Consider the following 14,121-nt stretch of genomic DNA (forward strand, 5'->3'; position numbering starts at 1 on the left):
GCACTCTGTCTGGACATCAAGAAGCAAGAGGGGTTGATCAGCTTCACGGATTATTTTACGGAAAGCATCAATATCCAATGGACATGGAGCATTGCTCAATTTTCTATGTGGGATTTCATGGCTGCTGGCAACGCAGGAGCCAAAACTGGTGAAGCTTAAGCACAACCCAAGATAGAGGAAGAAAAAGAGAGGCATCTGAAGCAAAGTTTTTCATCAAAAATTTGAAACTGATGGTCAATTCAATTGAATGTGTTTGCTTTTCAATGAAAACTTTTGCTTGAATAATCTCAGAAGAAGTCAAATGAATTATGTGGTAAGCTTGCAATTCTCCTCCATTTCTAAATACGAGGTTTGACAGTAAGACTTGGAGGGAACCAACATGGAAGTAGACATAACCGATTTTTAAAAGTGGGAGCCTTGGATGTGTTTGCTCACACGCACCTATAAGTACTCTAAGGTTGAGAGGAGTATTTTGATCACAAGATTGTAGACCGTCGGATTTTGCTACAATTGTGACATTTTTTACAGGAGTTCAAGCAGTCGCTTCATAATAACTAGCAAAAGGTGCCCGCGCGATGCTGCGGGTTTTAAAATTGCGTGAAATGTGTATAAAGCGATGAAAATAGGCAGGGAACATCTCAACTACCCAATTGCCAAAACACTCAAATGGTTTACCAACATGTTCAAATATTGTAATCATCTAAACCTATCATTACAACAAAAAATTAATACCAACCAATTGTCAATTGATGCCATTAGCTAATTTCTATGCTCTATTCACAAAACTTGAAACAATTAATTGAAATTTCAGCCTAGAAACTCACCCCTTACTTAACAGAACTGAAAACACCAACCAAACCGCTCTATCCAAAGCAACAAAAGACCACCTGCAAAATGTCAAAAGAAAACATGGTTTTTAAAATAAAAAAAAAGAAAAAAAAGGAAGAAAAAACAGAAAAATCGGAGAAAAATTAGCTTGAGCAAAATCTGTACGGAAAGAAACCACAGGGAAAATGTATGTAATTGAGTTCCTTACCTCTCCAACATTAAATATAAATCTTTGCTTGTCAAAGAATAGCAACACTGAAGGAGATGTATCCTGCGTATCGATTCCAGTCCCTAGCAACTGCAAAGAGTAGAAGCATGGCCAAATTATTAGCCCATGAAAAGGAAAAAAAACAAAAGAACCAAACTCTGCATTCTGAAATTAGGATATACAAACTTTCTTAGTTTTCAATAAGTCTCCATTCAACGCAGAAATCAGAAAAAATCAGCTTGGTAAATCAAACCCACAAACAAAAAAATTATGAATTTTAACTTTTCTGAATTCTTTCTCGTCATCACTAATGTCCACAAATAGAATTCCAATTTAGAAGTCAGATTTTCAAATCCCACATATTTCCTAAACCAGTCTTCTTCAAGTCAACTATGCTAAAACATTGCAATCAGTTCCTAGAATCACACTCCCAAATTTTCTTTCCCCTGCCAAAACAAAAATTATCAAATTCAAATCCCGAGTCCCATAAACCAGTATAAGAACGAATTTGAATTGAAACCCTGTAGTAAAAGAACGAACATATCTTTAAACAGAGCTACCCAAATAGCAGCATATCCTGCTTACCAAAACAGAGCTATCCTAAACCCTGTAACAAAAGAACCAGCATATCCAAATACCGATTTTCAGGGTTTACCAACTAATTTTTAATAACCAAACAGAAAACCTTACCAAAAGCAATCATATAGTATTTTAATAACTATATTGTTTAACCTGATTTCATCAAAATAATAACACAATCAAATCAATTTCAGTATTTGGATAAAAATTTATTATGAATTAGCACATCATTCACACATAATTCGTGGAATCTGATTAACCAATTTGAGCATTTGCTTAAATTGGATCGAAGTTTTCTTGTCGATCAACAATCACTCATTTACCAACATAGATTCCAAGAAATTGTCTTCTTGTTGATCAACCTCATGTATTAAAAATCAATTCCTTGTTTGGAGCCCAAAAGTTTTTACTTTAAAATAAAATATGACAAAAGTCTCAAAACAATCCAAATCTAAAGCAAAATCATCAACCAGTTCAATCAAAAGCAACAATCAAAGGCTGAGATAGCTTGAATACCTCAGTTTTAATGATTCAAAACGAAAAACATAGAAAATAAACTCTGCAAGCAACAAAATCCCAAAAAGACAATGCCTAAACAAATTATACTAATATAATCAATAACAAAGTCCTCATTCACAATCTCGATCCTTAATCAGAAAAATGTACTAATATGGTATGAAAGTTAAAAAAAAGGAGAAGAAAAAAATACCCAGGAATCCAATAAAAGTAGCAGATCAATTGAAGTATTATAAAGTGATTCTTTAGTTCTAACCTTTGTAAGCATATTATTGGATTAAAAGAGTTTTCAAGTTTTGTTGTCTTAGTAATTAAGAGATAAAGTGATTTTTCAGTTCTAAGTATTGTTATTACTCTACCTATCATCACAACAACAAATTAACAACCCATTGCAACAGCAAAATCATTACAAATTGTCAAAATTGGCATGCTTAATTTCCCACAACAATAATATTAACTACAACAGATCATCACAGCAGTAGAATCAATTTGGGCAAGGAATCAAAGGATTCAACAACATGCTCAGAAACCCATGAGCAAACAATTAATTCGTTAAACATTACTACATTAGACACTAACAAATAATCAAAATGGGTACAAATTTATTAATTAGAAAAAATAAAGTATAAACGGGAGAGAGAACAAACCTCATTAATGGCAAGCACTTACCACAATATTAAGTCTAATGCAAAATTCACCGATGAAGATTTCGGATCACATAAGCTGAGCTGAACGATTATGCCCAGAGCTTCATTCCGTAAATCTGAGGGAGCTCATCAAATGCCGTAGGGAGCTTCCTCCAAACAACCTGGTACTGGTGGAAACTGCAACACAAAAAGATACCTTAATTGCAGCTCAAACATGTAAATGCAATTTCATATCTATTCATAAACTTCTAAATCTTAAACCAAATGGACCTGATAGTTTCAGCCCACAGAATCACACTTTTTTTTTTTTTTTCAAAGCACAAAAACAAAGATCCTATACTCGTCCTGTCATACTTTAATTTGACAGTTTCATATAATATAAAACTTCTAAAAAGAATTTGCAATGTTAGCAAAGCCAGCAGATGATTTTATTCTACAGAACATAAATAAAGAATTGATACAAAAGCATTCTAGATCTGTCCGCAGCTAGAAACAATAAAGATGTACACGAAAGCAAATAGCATAAGCTAGAAACAATGGAAATGCATTATATATTTGAACAAAGCAACTGACCCTAAGGAGGCTTTTCTAGACAATCTAGACTCCCATAGGTTACTGCTCAGGGATTTACAAAACATTCACAATGTTGGTCAATGCTGAGACTTTGCAAGTCATTAACGAACAGAATTGGACCTTCTCAAATTATTTAAACCATAAGGCGAGCCAGTTTAACTGTCTGATAGGCTAAAGCCTTTACTCTGACAGCGGTCCCAAATGACCTCAACCATGTTGTGTGCTGTTGTTATACCCAGGTATGTTTTGCATTTAGTATTTTCATCAAACCAATGTCTTTTTTTCTCTCTTTAATCAATCTAAATGGTCTGTGACTACAATTTTGTTTTAAAGAGATAAAAATCATCCATCTCATACATAACTTAAGTCAATTTATAAATAAAACTTTCCCTCTGTCAGATTAGTTTCCTTTTGTTTATCTTAAATTACACTATCTGTTTGTTCTTGAAGAAAAACCCTTTTATCTAAAAACAAATTAAATACAATTTCTATGGCCTAACCAAGCAAACCAGATATAAGCAATAATATCACAACCACAGAAATAACAATTTTCAAATGACACAATATCTAAAAACCAATTTGCCACACTTGATATGCATGACCTCTTCAAAAGACGAATAGAAAACTGACCTGTTGCCTAACAGCAATGGGAAGAGCTATCAAACAGTCCAAAAGTAGTTAGACAGCACCTATAACAAACGCAACCAAAAAAATGAAATCAACCAACAATCAAAAGAGCAAAAAATAAAAACATACAGATTCTGTTTGTGATAATGGTCTAAAAGTACATGATTTACGATAATTAATGTTTTTTAAAGGAAATGATGGCAAAAAAGGAGCTAATAATGTACATAAATCAGAGAATCATCTATAAGCATTTGACTTACGATGATTAATGATTTTCAAAAGGAAACGAAGAAGGAAAGGAGTTACTAATGGTAAAAACTCACACATGTGTTGCTATTTTTAGGCTAAGCTAATCTAATGGAGAAGTACGCTATAAAAGTAGAAATAACCTGTAAACACTTAAAAGGTTATAGAAGCAAAATAAATGAAAAATAACAGGCTATAGGTTATAGTTTTGTTCATTACACTTAAAACATCTGATAAGGGTTGTGAATCTTAAGTTTTGCTCAAATTGAACAAAGACATAAAGAGATCTAGGTTCTATCTTTGGAGCAACTAAGTTCTAGTTGATCTCTCTATCTCATATATGTTCATTCATATTCATAAACTGCTAGAAGAGCAGATCAAATGGTTAATAAGGTATCACAAAAACCGAAATTGAAATAATTCGGCAAATTTAAATCAAACGAACACAGTTCAACCAAGCATAGTTTATAACCATACGCAAAAGTGAAGTCTATGTTCCAAGATTTTGAAATATTAAGTAGATTACCCTTCTAAAATTATACATCAAGCAATCGCCTGGAAAAACCTATGAAGCACGTACACTGCCATAAGGTGACCATGGTTGTGTTGGATATATGCAGAGATCAAGACAATTAGAGTTTGATAAACCGTCCTATACTTAGTGATTCTAACTTTTTTTGATAAATAATCCTTTGCTCCCATCTTACCTTATGACTTCTATTTGTTCTCCTTCTCTTAAAAGCAAGTATTAACAAAATTCTAAAAATTTCCCACATATATACAGAGAGAAAGAGAGAGAGAGAGAGAGAGAGATCACTCATGCAAAAGCCAAGCTCCTCACCAAGATCAGCAGCAAAAATTGTATCTGTCAATTACAACCAAGAACCTTATGCATCTTCAAGGTCAAAGAGAGACTCCAAAAAGGGAACGCAAGATAGGTACAAAAAAACAAAAAAACAAAAATTCAGCCACACAAACATCAATTACCAGATTGATGAGCAGACTGGGGGTTCTCAAATTGATTACTCCAGTTCTTTTTCCTTAGATCTTCCTCCCTGTAACAACAAACCAAACTCAATTTCTGATTTACTTCTCAATTTTCGACATGAAAATGAATAAACCAACTTAGAAAACCAAAAGAACGTTAAAAGCAACCTTTTTTACGAAACCTAGAAATCTCTTTGAGCTAAACCCGTGCGATGAGAAGAAGGATGAAGCGCAGCTGGAAAGATGGCTGAACAACGAAGAGCAGATGAGATGAGATGAATTCGCCGGGGGAGAGAAGCGCACAGGGCAAAAGGGGTATGTCGTTGGGCAACCAGTCAAGCAGGGGCACAAACCCGTGCACCTCCCAAACAAAAATCGACGGCTCCCCATGCATGTGCAGATCTTCCATGGCTGCCCCCCAACCAGCTGGTTCAAAACGAACTGGAAGTGGGGGCTTCTGTGAGCGGACGAAGCCCTATCAACGAAGGAGAAGGGGCAAAAACGGAAACAGAAGAAGCTGTTTAGTCAAGGGCAGTTTCGTCAATTTACTGTGCTGAAAAAAAACAAAAATGAAAACAGCAGCAAAATGAGGGGCATTTTCGTCATTACACTGTCCTTAGCTACAGTGTTTAGTTGCATTGGGCTTTAGTATATATAGAATTTGTGAAGCTCTCTTATGATTTCCATGGTGGTGGTTGACCTTGTCAACTTTTCAGAGTGGTGTAGAAGCTGCTTCAATCATGCAATCAACATTTAGAGTAAGTCTTCTTTTATGACGCTAATCTTGGCTAAAATGCAAATGCTCTCCTTTGGAGTTTAGCAAACATTTTTACAAGTCGGTATATGAAGTTCCAGTCAAACCATTTTGGGCCTTGAAGATATTGGGTTAGGTTAGTTGAAGGGGTTGCTCACTCCTTTACGCTTAAGTTCAAAATTGAATTTTTTGTGACGAGTGATGTAAAATTTGCTCTGTGAACCTTTTTTTTTATTTTTTTGGTCGAAATTTCATGGACTTCTTTTCGGCTTGGACTTTTTATTTTTATTTTTATCTTGTTCAAGAAGCCCTTCGTTTTTATGTATCTTTTTCATCTTTGGCAAGTAAGAAGCCCATAACTATTCAAGTGAATCTTTTGTCTCGTTTTCATTTTACTTTTATTTTGCATATTTTGTCAGAAAATAGGAAAGCCCTTACACCTATCGTCCACTTGATGTGCTTGATTATGACCATGAAATCAAGCAAAAACAAATTTAATGTCTCTAGCTTGGATGTCCACATCCTCATGGTCAAAAGTAAAAGTTATAATTCATACATAGAGCCATGATGACTGAGACAGTGCACATGTTGACACAGAGTCCATCTGATTTTGATTTCACAACTCAAACACACATACAGATCCGCCTAACTTATATAACCCAGTAGACAATACTCTCTGTAAACGTTACTCTCCCTCCACACAATTCTCTTTCACGAATCATTATCTAGTAACGTATGATTGTACGTTGATATAAAATGATCGTCTCATCACTCATATATGGATATACAAATACATCGCACCTCTAACTAAAAATTCATGATGATCATCCTTTTGATGATGCACATGAAATCCAGCTCTAATTTTTTTTTTAATGTCGGCAAGGATTGTACAAATAATTTCTCATGCCATTGATTTTCAGGTTGGACGTGAATGTTTTCTGGCAGAATTGTGTATAGACAAACGTATGGAAAAAAGAAGCCTTTACACCAATCCTCCACTTGATGTGCTTGATTTTGACCACCAAATCAAGCAACAACATATTTAATGTGTTTAGCTTGAATGTCCACATCTATATTGTCATGACTCAGACAATGCACATGTTAACACATCAACCGGCATATCGGGCTCCATCTCTGAATTTGATTTCACAACTCAAACACCATACACACTTAATTAATAAACAAAACCCAAATAAAACACCATTCTCTCTTCAACGCAATTCATTTCTTGATTTCATTCCTCACACAAGAAATAAAAATGGGGTTCTTAGATCTAAGTCCAAAACGATTAGCTGTCATTGAATTTAGTCCACATGTTTTTAGTTTTAGATGTTGGTCCTTTGACTTTATTTTTTTTTAATATTGTGTCGATTTTACCCTTTGAGGTGAATAAGAAAAACATATTGAAAATCTAAATTTAATGCATTATTTCCTTGTAATTGAATTTTGAATTCTTTTCTTGAATTTACCTAATATATACCATTTAATCAATGAAAGACAGACCCACATATTATACCTATGCAATGGACAATATGACAATATATCTATACCATAGGATAATATATCTACACCATAGGCTGAACAAACCACAAAACATCTTATCTATAAGTAAGGTGGAAAAATAAACAAGCAAAATATTAAATTACCTATAACTTAGGTGCATAAAAACATAAGTTGAACAGTATATGCTACCTATATGTCCAATACATAAAAAAGATAAGTGGTAAAGCGTATGTTACCTATAACTTAGATTCATAAACAAAAAGGCAAAAAAGTGTGGTACCTATATCTCATGTACGTAAAAACACAAGTCAAATAATAACTTTTTTTTTTGTTAAAGGAATATGTTACCTATAATTTAGATATATATATATATATATATATGAAGAAAAATATATCAAAAAATGTATTACCTATATCTCAGGTATACTATACATAAAAGAACAAAATGACTGAACCTGATTCACAGTTGAGCGTATATTCAGCATAAAATAGTAATAATAATAAAAGAAGAAACATAAGAAGAAAAAGAAGAAAAAGAAAAAAGTCGATACTATGACTGCATAGCAAATGGATATTAGACCATGCTCAAGGAAAAATTAGATAAGGAAAGAAATATAATATTGGTTAATTATCTCATTAAGGTAAGTAATCTAAGATAATGGGTAATATTGGAATAAAGAATAATTTTAAAAATATAAAAATAAAAAGATTACATTAGACAATATTAAAAAAAGAATGCAATCTTATGTGGCACAAAAGTCAAAGGACTTGTATCAAAGTCACTAAATCCGAAGATTAAACCCAACTCCTCAATGAGAATTTGAATCTATATCAACTTTTCTAAATAAAAATTGCATGCTTATGTAAGTGGTTAAAATAAACTTGTAGATTGCCAGAGAAGGAGGGTCATTGCAAATTATAATATTTCGTGTAGTGTAGGTCACGAAGGTGTATTTTATTATAATGTATCATTTTTTTCTTGATGCTATCCTTTGTAATGGGTTACTTTATGTTGGCCAATATTTTGACTGTATTGAGTTGTCTTGCGATGGGACAGAACAACATTCTTCCATTATCTATATGTGTAGGTCTCCCTCACATTGGGGATGGCGTCGGGTCAGTGTTGTTTCCCAATATCCATGCATGGGTTTGCGTTCTATACCCATATACTCCCTTTCCCCTAGTTGTTTTTGCCTAATCAAACTTTCATGATATAATGCAATTTTTATTATAATAAGGTCTATCTAAAATAATACTTGTGACTTATAGATGATCATATATTTTTGAGCTTCATCGTGAGTATTTTCATTACCCAAATAAATAATATTGGGTTGCAACTTATGCTCAAGTTACCAATGAGCTATTTCCATTTATTTCAAAGAGGTCAATTCCGCTAAATTTATGCTTGGAAGTACTTCACAATAGTAGATATATATTATTAATATATTTTTTTGTTAATAAGGAAATGAAATTCATAAGTTCAATTGAAGCATTTTTTTAGTAAAATATTGAAATTAAAGTGACTACTTTTGGATAAAGAAATTCGTTCAAAGTTGATAATAAAGTTATTCAACACGAGTCAAGCTTACATGTAATGGTGGAATTATTCGCGCTCTACCTGAGCACTCTCCCATACCAGCGGAACACTTTTTTAGATACTATTGTACTTACCGAATCCAAATATAAGTGGAGAAATGCATAAGGAGCCCGTGAATAGTCTTTCTCAAAAACAATGATTGAAAGTTAAATTTGGTTGGCATAATAACTTTTGCCCAATGATGCAACATCAACTTTTATTAAAATGTGCCCTCTTATGTAGTTTATAGCACATCTTAAAATTCTTCCCCTCGCATTATGTATAAAAAGAAATTTGTTCCCTTACATCTATATAATTTTACACAATACCAAAAAAAAAAGAAAGTATTTCTATGGAATGAAATAAAAAGAAATGCATGGATTTCAAATATTTTAGTGCACTTAATCATTTCAAAATCCTAACATTTTCATGTATTTGGTAAAATTTTAATCTTTTTTTTTCTTTGAGATTCTTCCATAAAAGTGAAACCTCAATATCAACCAAGTAGATTGCACATATCCAAAGGGAAGATCCAAAAATGGACCATCCTTCCTTATGGGTGGATTCTGTGGTAGATTACCCTAGTTGAATTTTGAGCAAATATAATTACTTAAAAAACAAATTAAGATGCCCAAAATTGAATAGCTTGGCATTTTAACTGTGCCAACAAATTAGTGAAGATATCTCACAAACCAAGGGCAACATATTAAATTTGTGGAAAGACCCATTATCAAACCACGACCAACGTCCACTCTGTCTGTCTGTCTGTCTGTCTGTCTCTCTCTCTCTCTCTCTCTCACTCGGTTTAAGGTTGAGAGCAGAAGTCGCTGTTGAGCTTTGAACACTTGTCAGTAACCCAGTTCGACGCAGCAGCGACTCTTTCGGACCGATGTAAAAAAGACAACGAAAGCCAGAGAAAACAGTGTGAAAAAGGAAAGACAGAGCAAACAAACTTAAGACAATAATGAATGCGAGGCTCTTCCATATTTAGTTTCTAGATTCTCTTTTACCTATGGATAATAACAAGAAGATTTTGTAGCTTTAGAAAAATAAAATATTTTTGCCTTTAAAAGAGAGATTAGCAGGGCCTCCTTGTTGAGAGCGTTTTGTATTTTGCTTGGCCAGGCTAGTGGTTCTTGCTGGTTTATGACAGTGTTCATGGCGGATGGTAAAGAGCAGGGACCTTATTGTCTATGGTATGTGTGCTTTCTCCTTCATGTTCTCTCATTTGGGTATATCTTATACCTTCATGTTTTTAAAATTTTACCATTTTGTAATGTTTTATGTTAAGGTTCAGCTTGTGGGTCTTATGGATTATGTACGCCAATGTAAAAGCTGTGGTCTTTTCTGTATATCTGAGATGATTTTTCTTTCTTTTGTTTATCCATTTTCTAAGCTTTTCTATTGATTTTTTGGCCTGGGATCTTTTAGATTTTCAATGTCTGTGCAATGGCAAAGAATGGTATAAAGCTTTTTCCTTTTTGGCACTTTGGCAAGTTTGCAGCATCATTCAGTATTAGGAACCCTTGGCAATTCTTGTATCTTTCCTGTCCTGTTTCAAGTGGTGGATGATATATTGATTTTGAGTCTGAAATTGTGGAAATAACTTTTAAAGGAATGTCTTAGCCTTTTTAATCCTTCACTAGAGCCGTGATGGCTGGCTTATATCTGCCCTTTCAGAGATGTAGATTCTGATTTTCACTTCCTTCATTTTTTGTGATTATAGATTCTTTGCCAACATTTTGATTTACTTCTATCCAGGGGGGCTGGAAAGGATCCTGAAAACTTAACGGTGAAGGCACCAGACGAGGTTTCTAAGGTGAAACAGAAAAGAAGAGGTGTTCTACTTCCTTGTGCTTCTGCCCAAGGCAACTTCCTTTCCTCTTTGTGTTTATCTGTTTCCATGTTCTAATTCTTCTGTCATAATGCTTGGTTTCTTCTCTGTAGATTTGAGATGTTTGGACATAGAAAAGGAGAAAGAAGATGCCCAAACTCCTAGAGGAGTTTTAGAAGTTTGCATAAGAAGCTTTGAATCTGAAACTAGTGTTTCTGAAAACAGCACAACAGAATCAGAAGCTCCTTGTCCAAATTCAAGTTCACGTTCTCACTGGCGTAAATTTTTTAAATTATGGAGTAAAAGATCAATTAAGCGCTTAGCCTCCTTCCCTCCTCTTGGTGTGCCAAAGATATCATCAAGAAGAAGGATCAGGAGTGCAAGAGAGAATCCAGGACTAGCTAATATATACAACTTCAAGTCTTCGCTGGTGACCTTTACCTGCTCTGACCTCCAAAGGGCGACCAATAATTTTAACAATGGTCCGTAATTTCGTCCACAAATTTAGACCTACTATCCAATATGAGACTCATTTGTTTCACATTTATAGCAGAATTTACAAAACTGTAAATGCAAGACTACTGACTTGAATTTAATCCATATAGAAACTTCAAATGGAAGTTTTATTTTCATCTTGATTATGATATTTTCTTCGTGGTTCCTATTTCTTGCAGAAAATACAATTGGTAAGGGTGGCTATTCCGAAGTTTATAAGGGTTGTTTGAAAAATGGGCAGCTTATAGCAGTAAAGCGGCTGACTAAAGGAACATCAGATGAGAAAACAGCAGGCTTTCTATCTGAACTTGGCATAATAGCTCATGTAGATCATCCTAATACTGCTAAGTTAATTGGATGTTGCGTTGAAGGAGGAATGCACCTTGTTTTTGAATTATCGTCACTTGGGAGTTTAGGATCCCTCCTGCACGGTATGATCACGATTTGTAAATTCCTGTTCTTAATTTAAACTGCTTATTGGTTTATGGATTTCTTAAGTATTCTACATATTCCAGGTCTGAAGGCTAACAAACTGGATTGGAGTAAAAGATATAAAATCGCTTTGGGGATAGCAGATGGTCTGCTGTATCTTCATGAGAGTTGTCAGAGGCGAATCATTCATAGAGATATTAAGGCTGATAATATTCTACTTACAGAGGATTTTGTGCCTCAGGTATTTCCTCTTTCTGCTGTTGCTTTGTTTTTATCATAATGTGTAGCCAAGGATAACAAACAGTTATGGCAATGTAGAAAACTGTGAATGATGATTGCCTCTTTCATTTTGACAAAGAACAATTAACACTACTAAACTATGTCTTGTTTTCGTTTATCGCTTTTAATTTGACTTACTGATCAGTATGCCAATTTATACCAGATATGTGATTTTGGGCTTGCAAAGTGGCTACCCAAACAATGGACTCATCACAATGTCTCAAAATCTGAGGGCACATTCGGGTATGTATGGTAGCCTCTTTCATTTTACAGTTAAATAACACACTTTATAGTTCAATTTCTTGATTATACCCTTAAATGGCAGGTATTTTGCCCCTGAATATTTCATGCATGGAATAGTTGATGAAAAAACGGATGTTTATTCTTTTGGAGTCCTACTTTTGGAGCTTATCAGCGGGCGTCCAGCTTTGGATGATTCTCAGAAAAGCGTTGTAATTTGGGTAAATTTGCTTCTGCATAGTTTGAAACATACCATCTCATGTTGTCAATATATACAAGCCCTGGCTCCCTTTTAATTTTTTGTTTCCCCTCTGTTGTAGGCAAAGCCTTTGCTTGATAACAATGAGATCAAGGAGCTTGTTGATCCTTCTATTGGTGACAACTATGACCAGAAAGAGATGGATCATGTGGTTTTGACTGCATCTTTATGCATTGAGCAGTCTTCTATTTTACGTCCGCGAATGAGTCAGGCAAGTACAAATTAAAGATGCATATCTATTATGCAGCTGTGCTTCATACTTTCATGGTTTGTGTAAGTTCACAATCAGAAGAAGTTATGGCAGAAAAATGACTAGACTGAATGTGATCTAACATTGTGTTGTGGCACACTATAAAATTGTAAATGCATTTAAAACCAAAAGAAAACAAAAAGAAGGAAAATTAGGAATGAGTTCATACTACCTACCCTTTAGATGCTTTAAAAAATGTATTGTATGGGATGGCAGATTGATGAACAATTCTTTGGTTGGGTGCAGATTGTGGTACTTCTAAGAGGCGATGAATATGTATCGAACTGCGCAAAAGAATCGAAAAGGAGGTCTCATCAAAGAACATACTCGGAAGAACTGTTGGATGCACAAGAATATAATTCAACCAAGTATCTGGGCGATCTCAACCGTCACAAGCAGGTTGCTTTTGGTTCTTGAAATAGGTGGGGAGAATATTTGAACAATGTTTAATTATAGCAGTTCTCATAGACTCTTTTCTGGAGGTGCTTTGCAAGTCCCATGGAAGTCCACTGGTTTTATATTGATCTCCATGCTGCTAGAAAGCACTCTCTCATCCCTGAAATGGTGGCTTCTGTCTATCATGTAAATTCATGTCAGATGCCATGAATTCCATGTAAAAAAAAAGTTTTTACTTTCCATATGAACACCCGAATGTCGCCGCTTTTTTGTCCTTCCATTGCTCAAACTTGTTGGACTTTTACTTTTGTTTGGAAGAAAAAATGTCAGCTTCATGAGATGAGTTCTTCAACCCTACTTAATATTTGCTTGTTTATTGTTAATGGATTTTTTAGGTTCAAAATATTTGTTCTTTGGACTGAAATGAAGACTTTGTTTATTTTTCTCTTTGGGGTGGGTCGTTAAAAAAGGTCCATATCCAAAATGTAACTGGCCCAAAATAATCTGGTACTTTTTAAAATAATTTTAATTTAATTTAGATTAATTTATATATATATATATATATATGTAAAAAGTCAATCTCAGATTTCTTTCTTGTTTACCTGTTAAGAGATGACAGCAAATAATCATATCCGTTGTCCATTAAAAAAAAAAAACAAACGTGTTGTGTTCCGCATCTTGGCTTAAGATATTCTCGTCCCTTGTCGTAAAGGAACCAAATGTCCCCTGTTTTTCAAATTATATTATTCCTTACGTTACGCCTATAATATCATAGGTCTCCCCGAGAGTTTCCACTAATCCCGTTTGGCCCCCCACACTTTCATCAAATACTGATATTGACCCTAATGGGCCTTCAATGCTTCAAATAAGATTCAAAAAGACTAGTTTGACC

At 34.3% G+C, this 14,121-nt stretch overlaps 1 protein-coding gene and 1 long non-coding RNA gene across 3 annotated transcripts; one reads left to right on the forward strand and one right to left on the reverse strand.

Moving 5' to 3' along the window:
• Positions 1 to 553: 553 nt before the first annotated feature.
• Positions 554 to 5,649, reverse strand: LOC117631176. Its single transcript, XR_004586296.1, has 7 exons — positions 5,380 to 5,649; positions 5,212 to 5,279; positions 5,042 to 5,089; positions 3,982 to 4,040; positions 2,801 to 2,955; positions 1,037 to 1,126; positions 554 to 887 (listed from the first exon to the last, which is right to left on the reverse strand). It is a non-coding gene; the product is annotated as an uncharacterized LOC117631176 (long non-coding RNA).
• A 4,168-nt stretch (positions 5,650 to 9,817) lies between these two features.
• LOC117632768 (receptor-like cytosolic serine/threonine-protein kinase RBK2) lies at positions 9,818 to 13,581 on the forward strand. 2 transcript variants are annotated; one of them, XM_034366334.1, is made up of 9 exons: positions 9,818 to 10,240; positions 10,806 to 10,912; positions 10,992 to 11,360; positions 11,553 to 11,804; positions 11,889 to 12,046; positions 12,248 to 12,327; positions 12,410 to 12,545; positions 12,645 to 12,794; positions 13,080 to 13,581. In XM_034366334.1, exons 1-9 carry the CDS (start codon positions 10,191 to 10,193, stop codon positions 13,248 to 13,250), a joined length of 1,473 nt encoding a protein of 490 aa, XP_034222225.1. In that variant the 5' UTR covers positions 9,818 to 10,190; the 3' UTR covers positions 13,251 to 13,581. The 2 variants fall into 2 exon arrangements, with proteins under 2 accessions (XP_034222225.1, XP_034222226.1); XM_034366335.1 differs by having other exon boundaries at positions 9,820 to 10,240; positions 10,806 to 10,882.
• The last annotated feature ends 540 nt before the right edge of the window (positions 13,582 to 14,121 follow it).

The sequence above is a fragment of the Prunus dulcis genome, chromosome 6 (assembly GCF_902201215.1).
Source record: "Prunus dulcis chromosome 6, ALMONDv2, whole genome shotgun sequence".
Lineage (NCBI taxonomy): Eukaryota > Viridiplantae > Streptophyta > Magnoliopsida > Rosales > Rosaceae > Prunus > Prunus dulcis.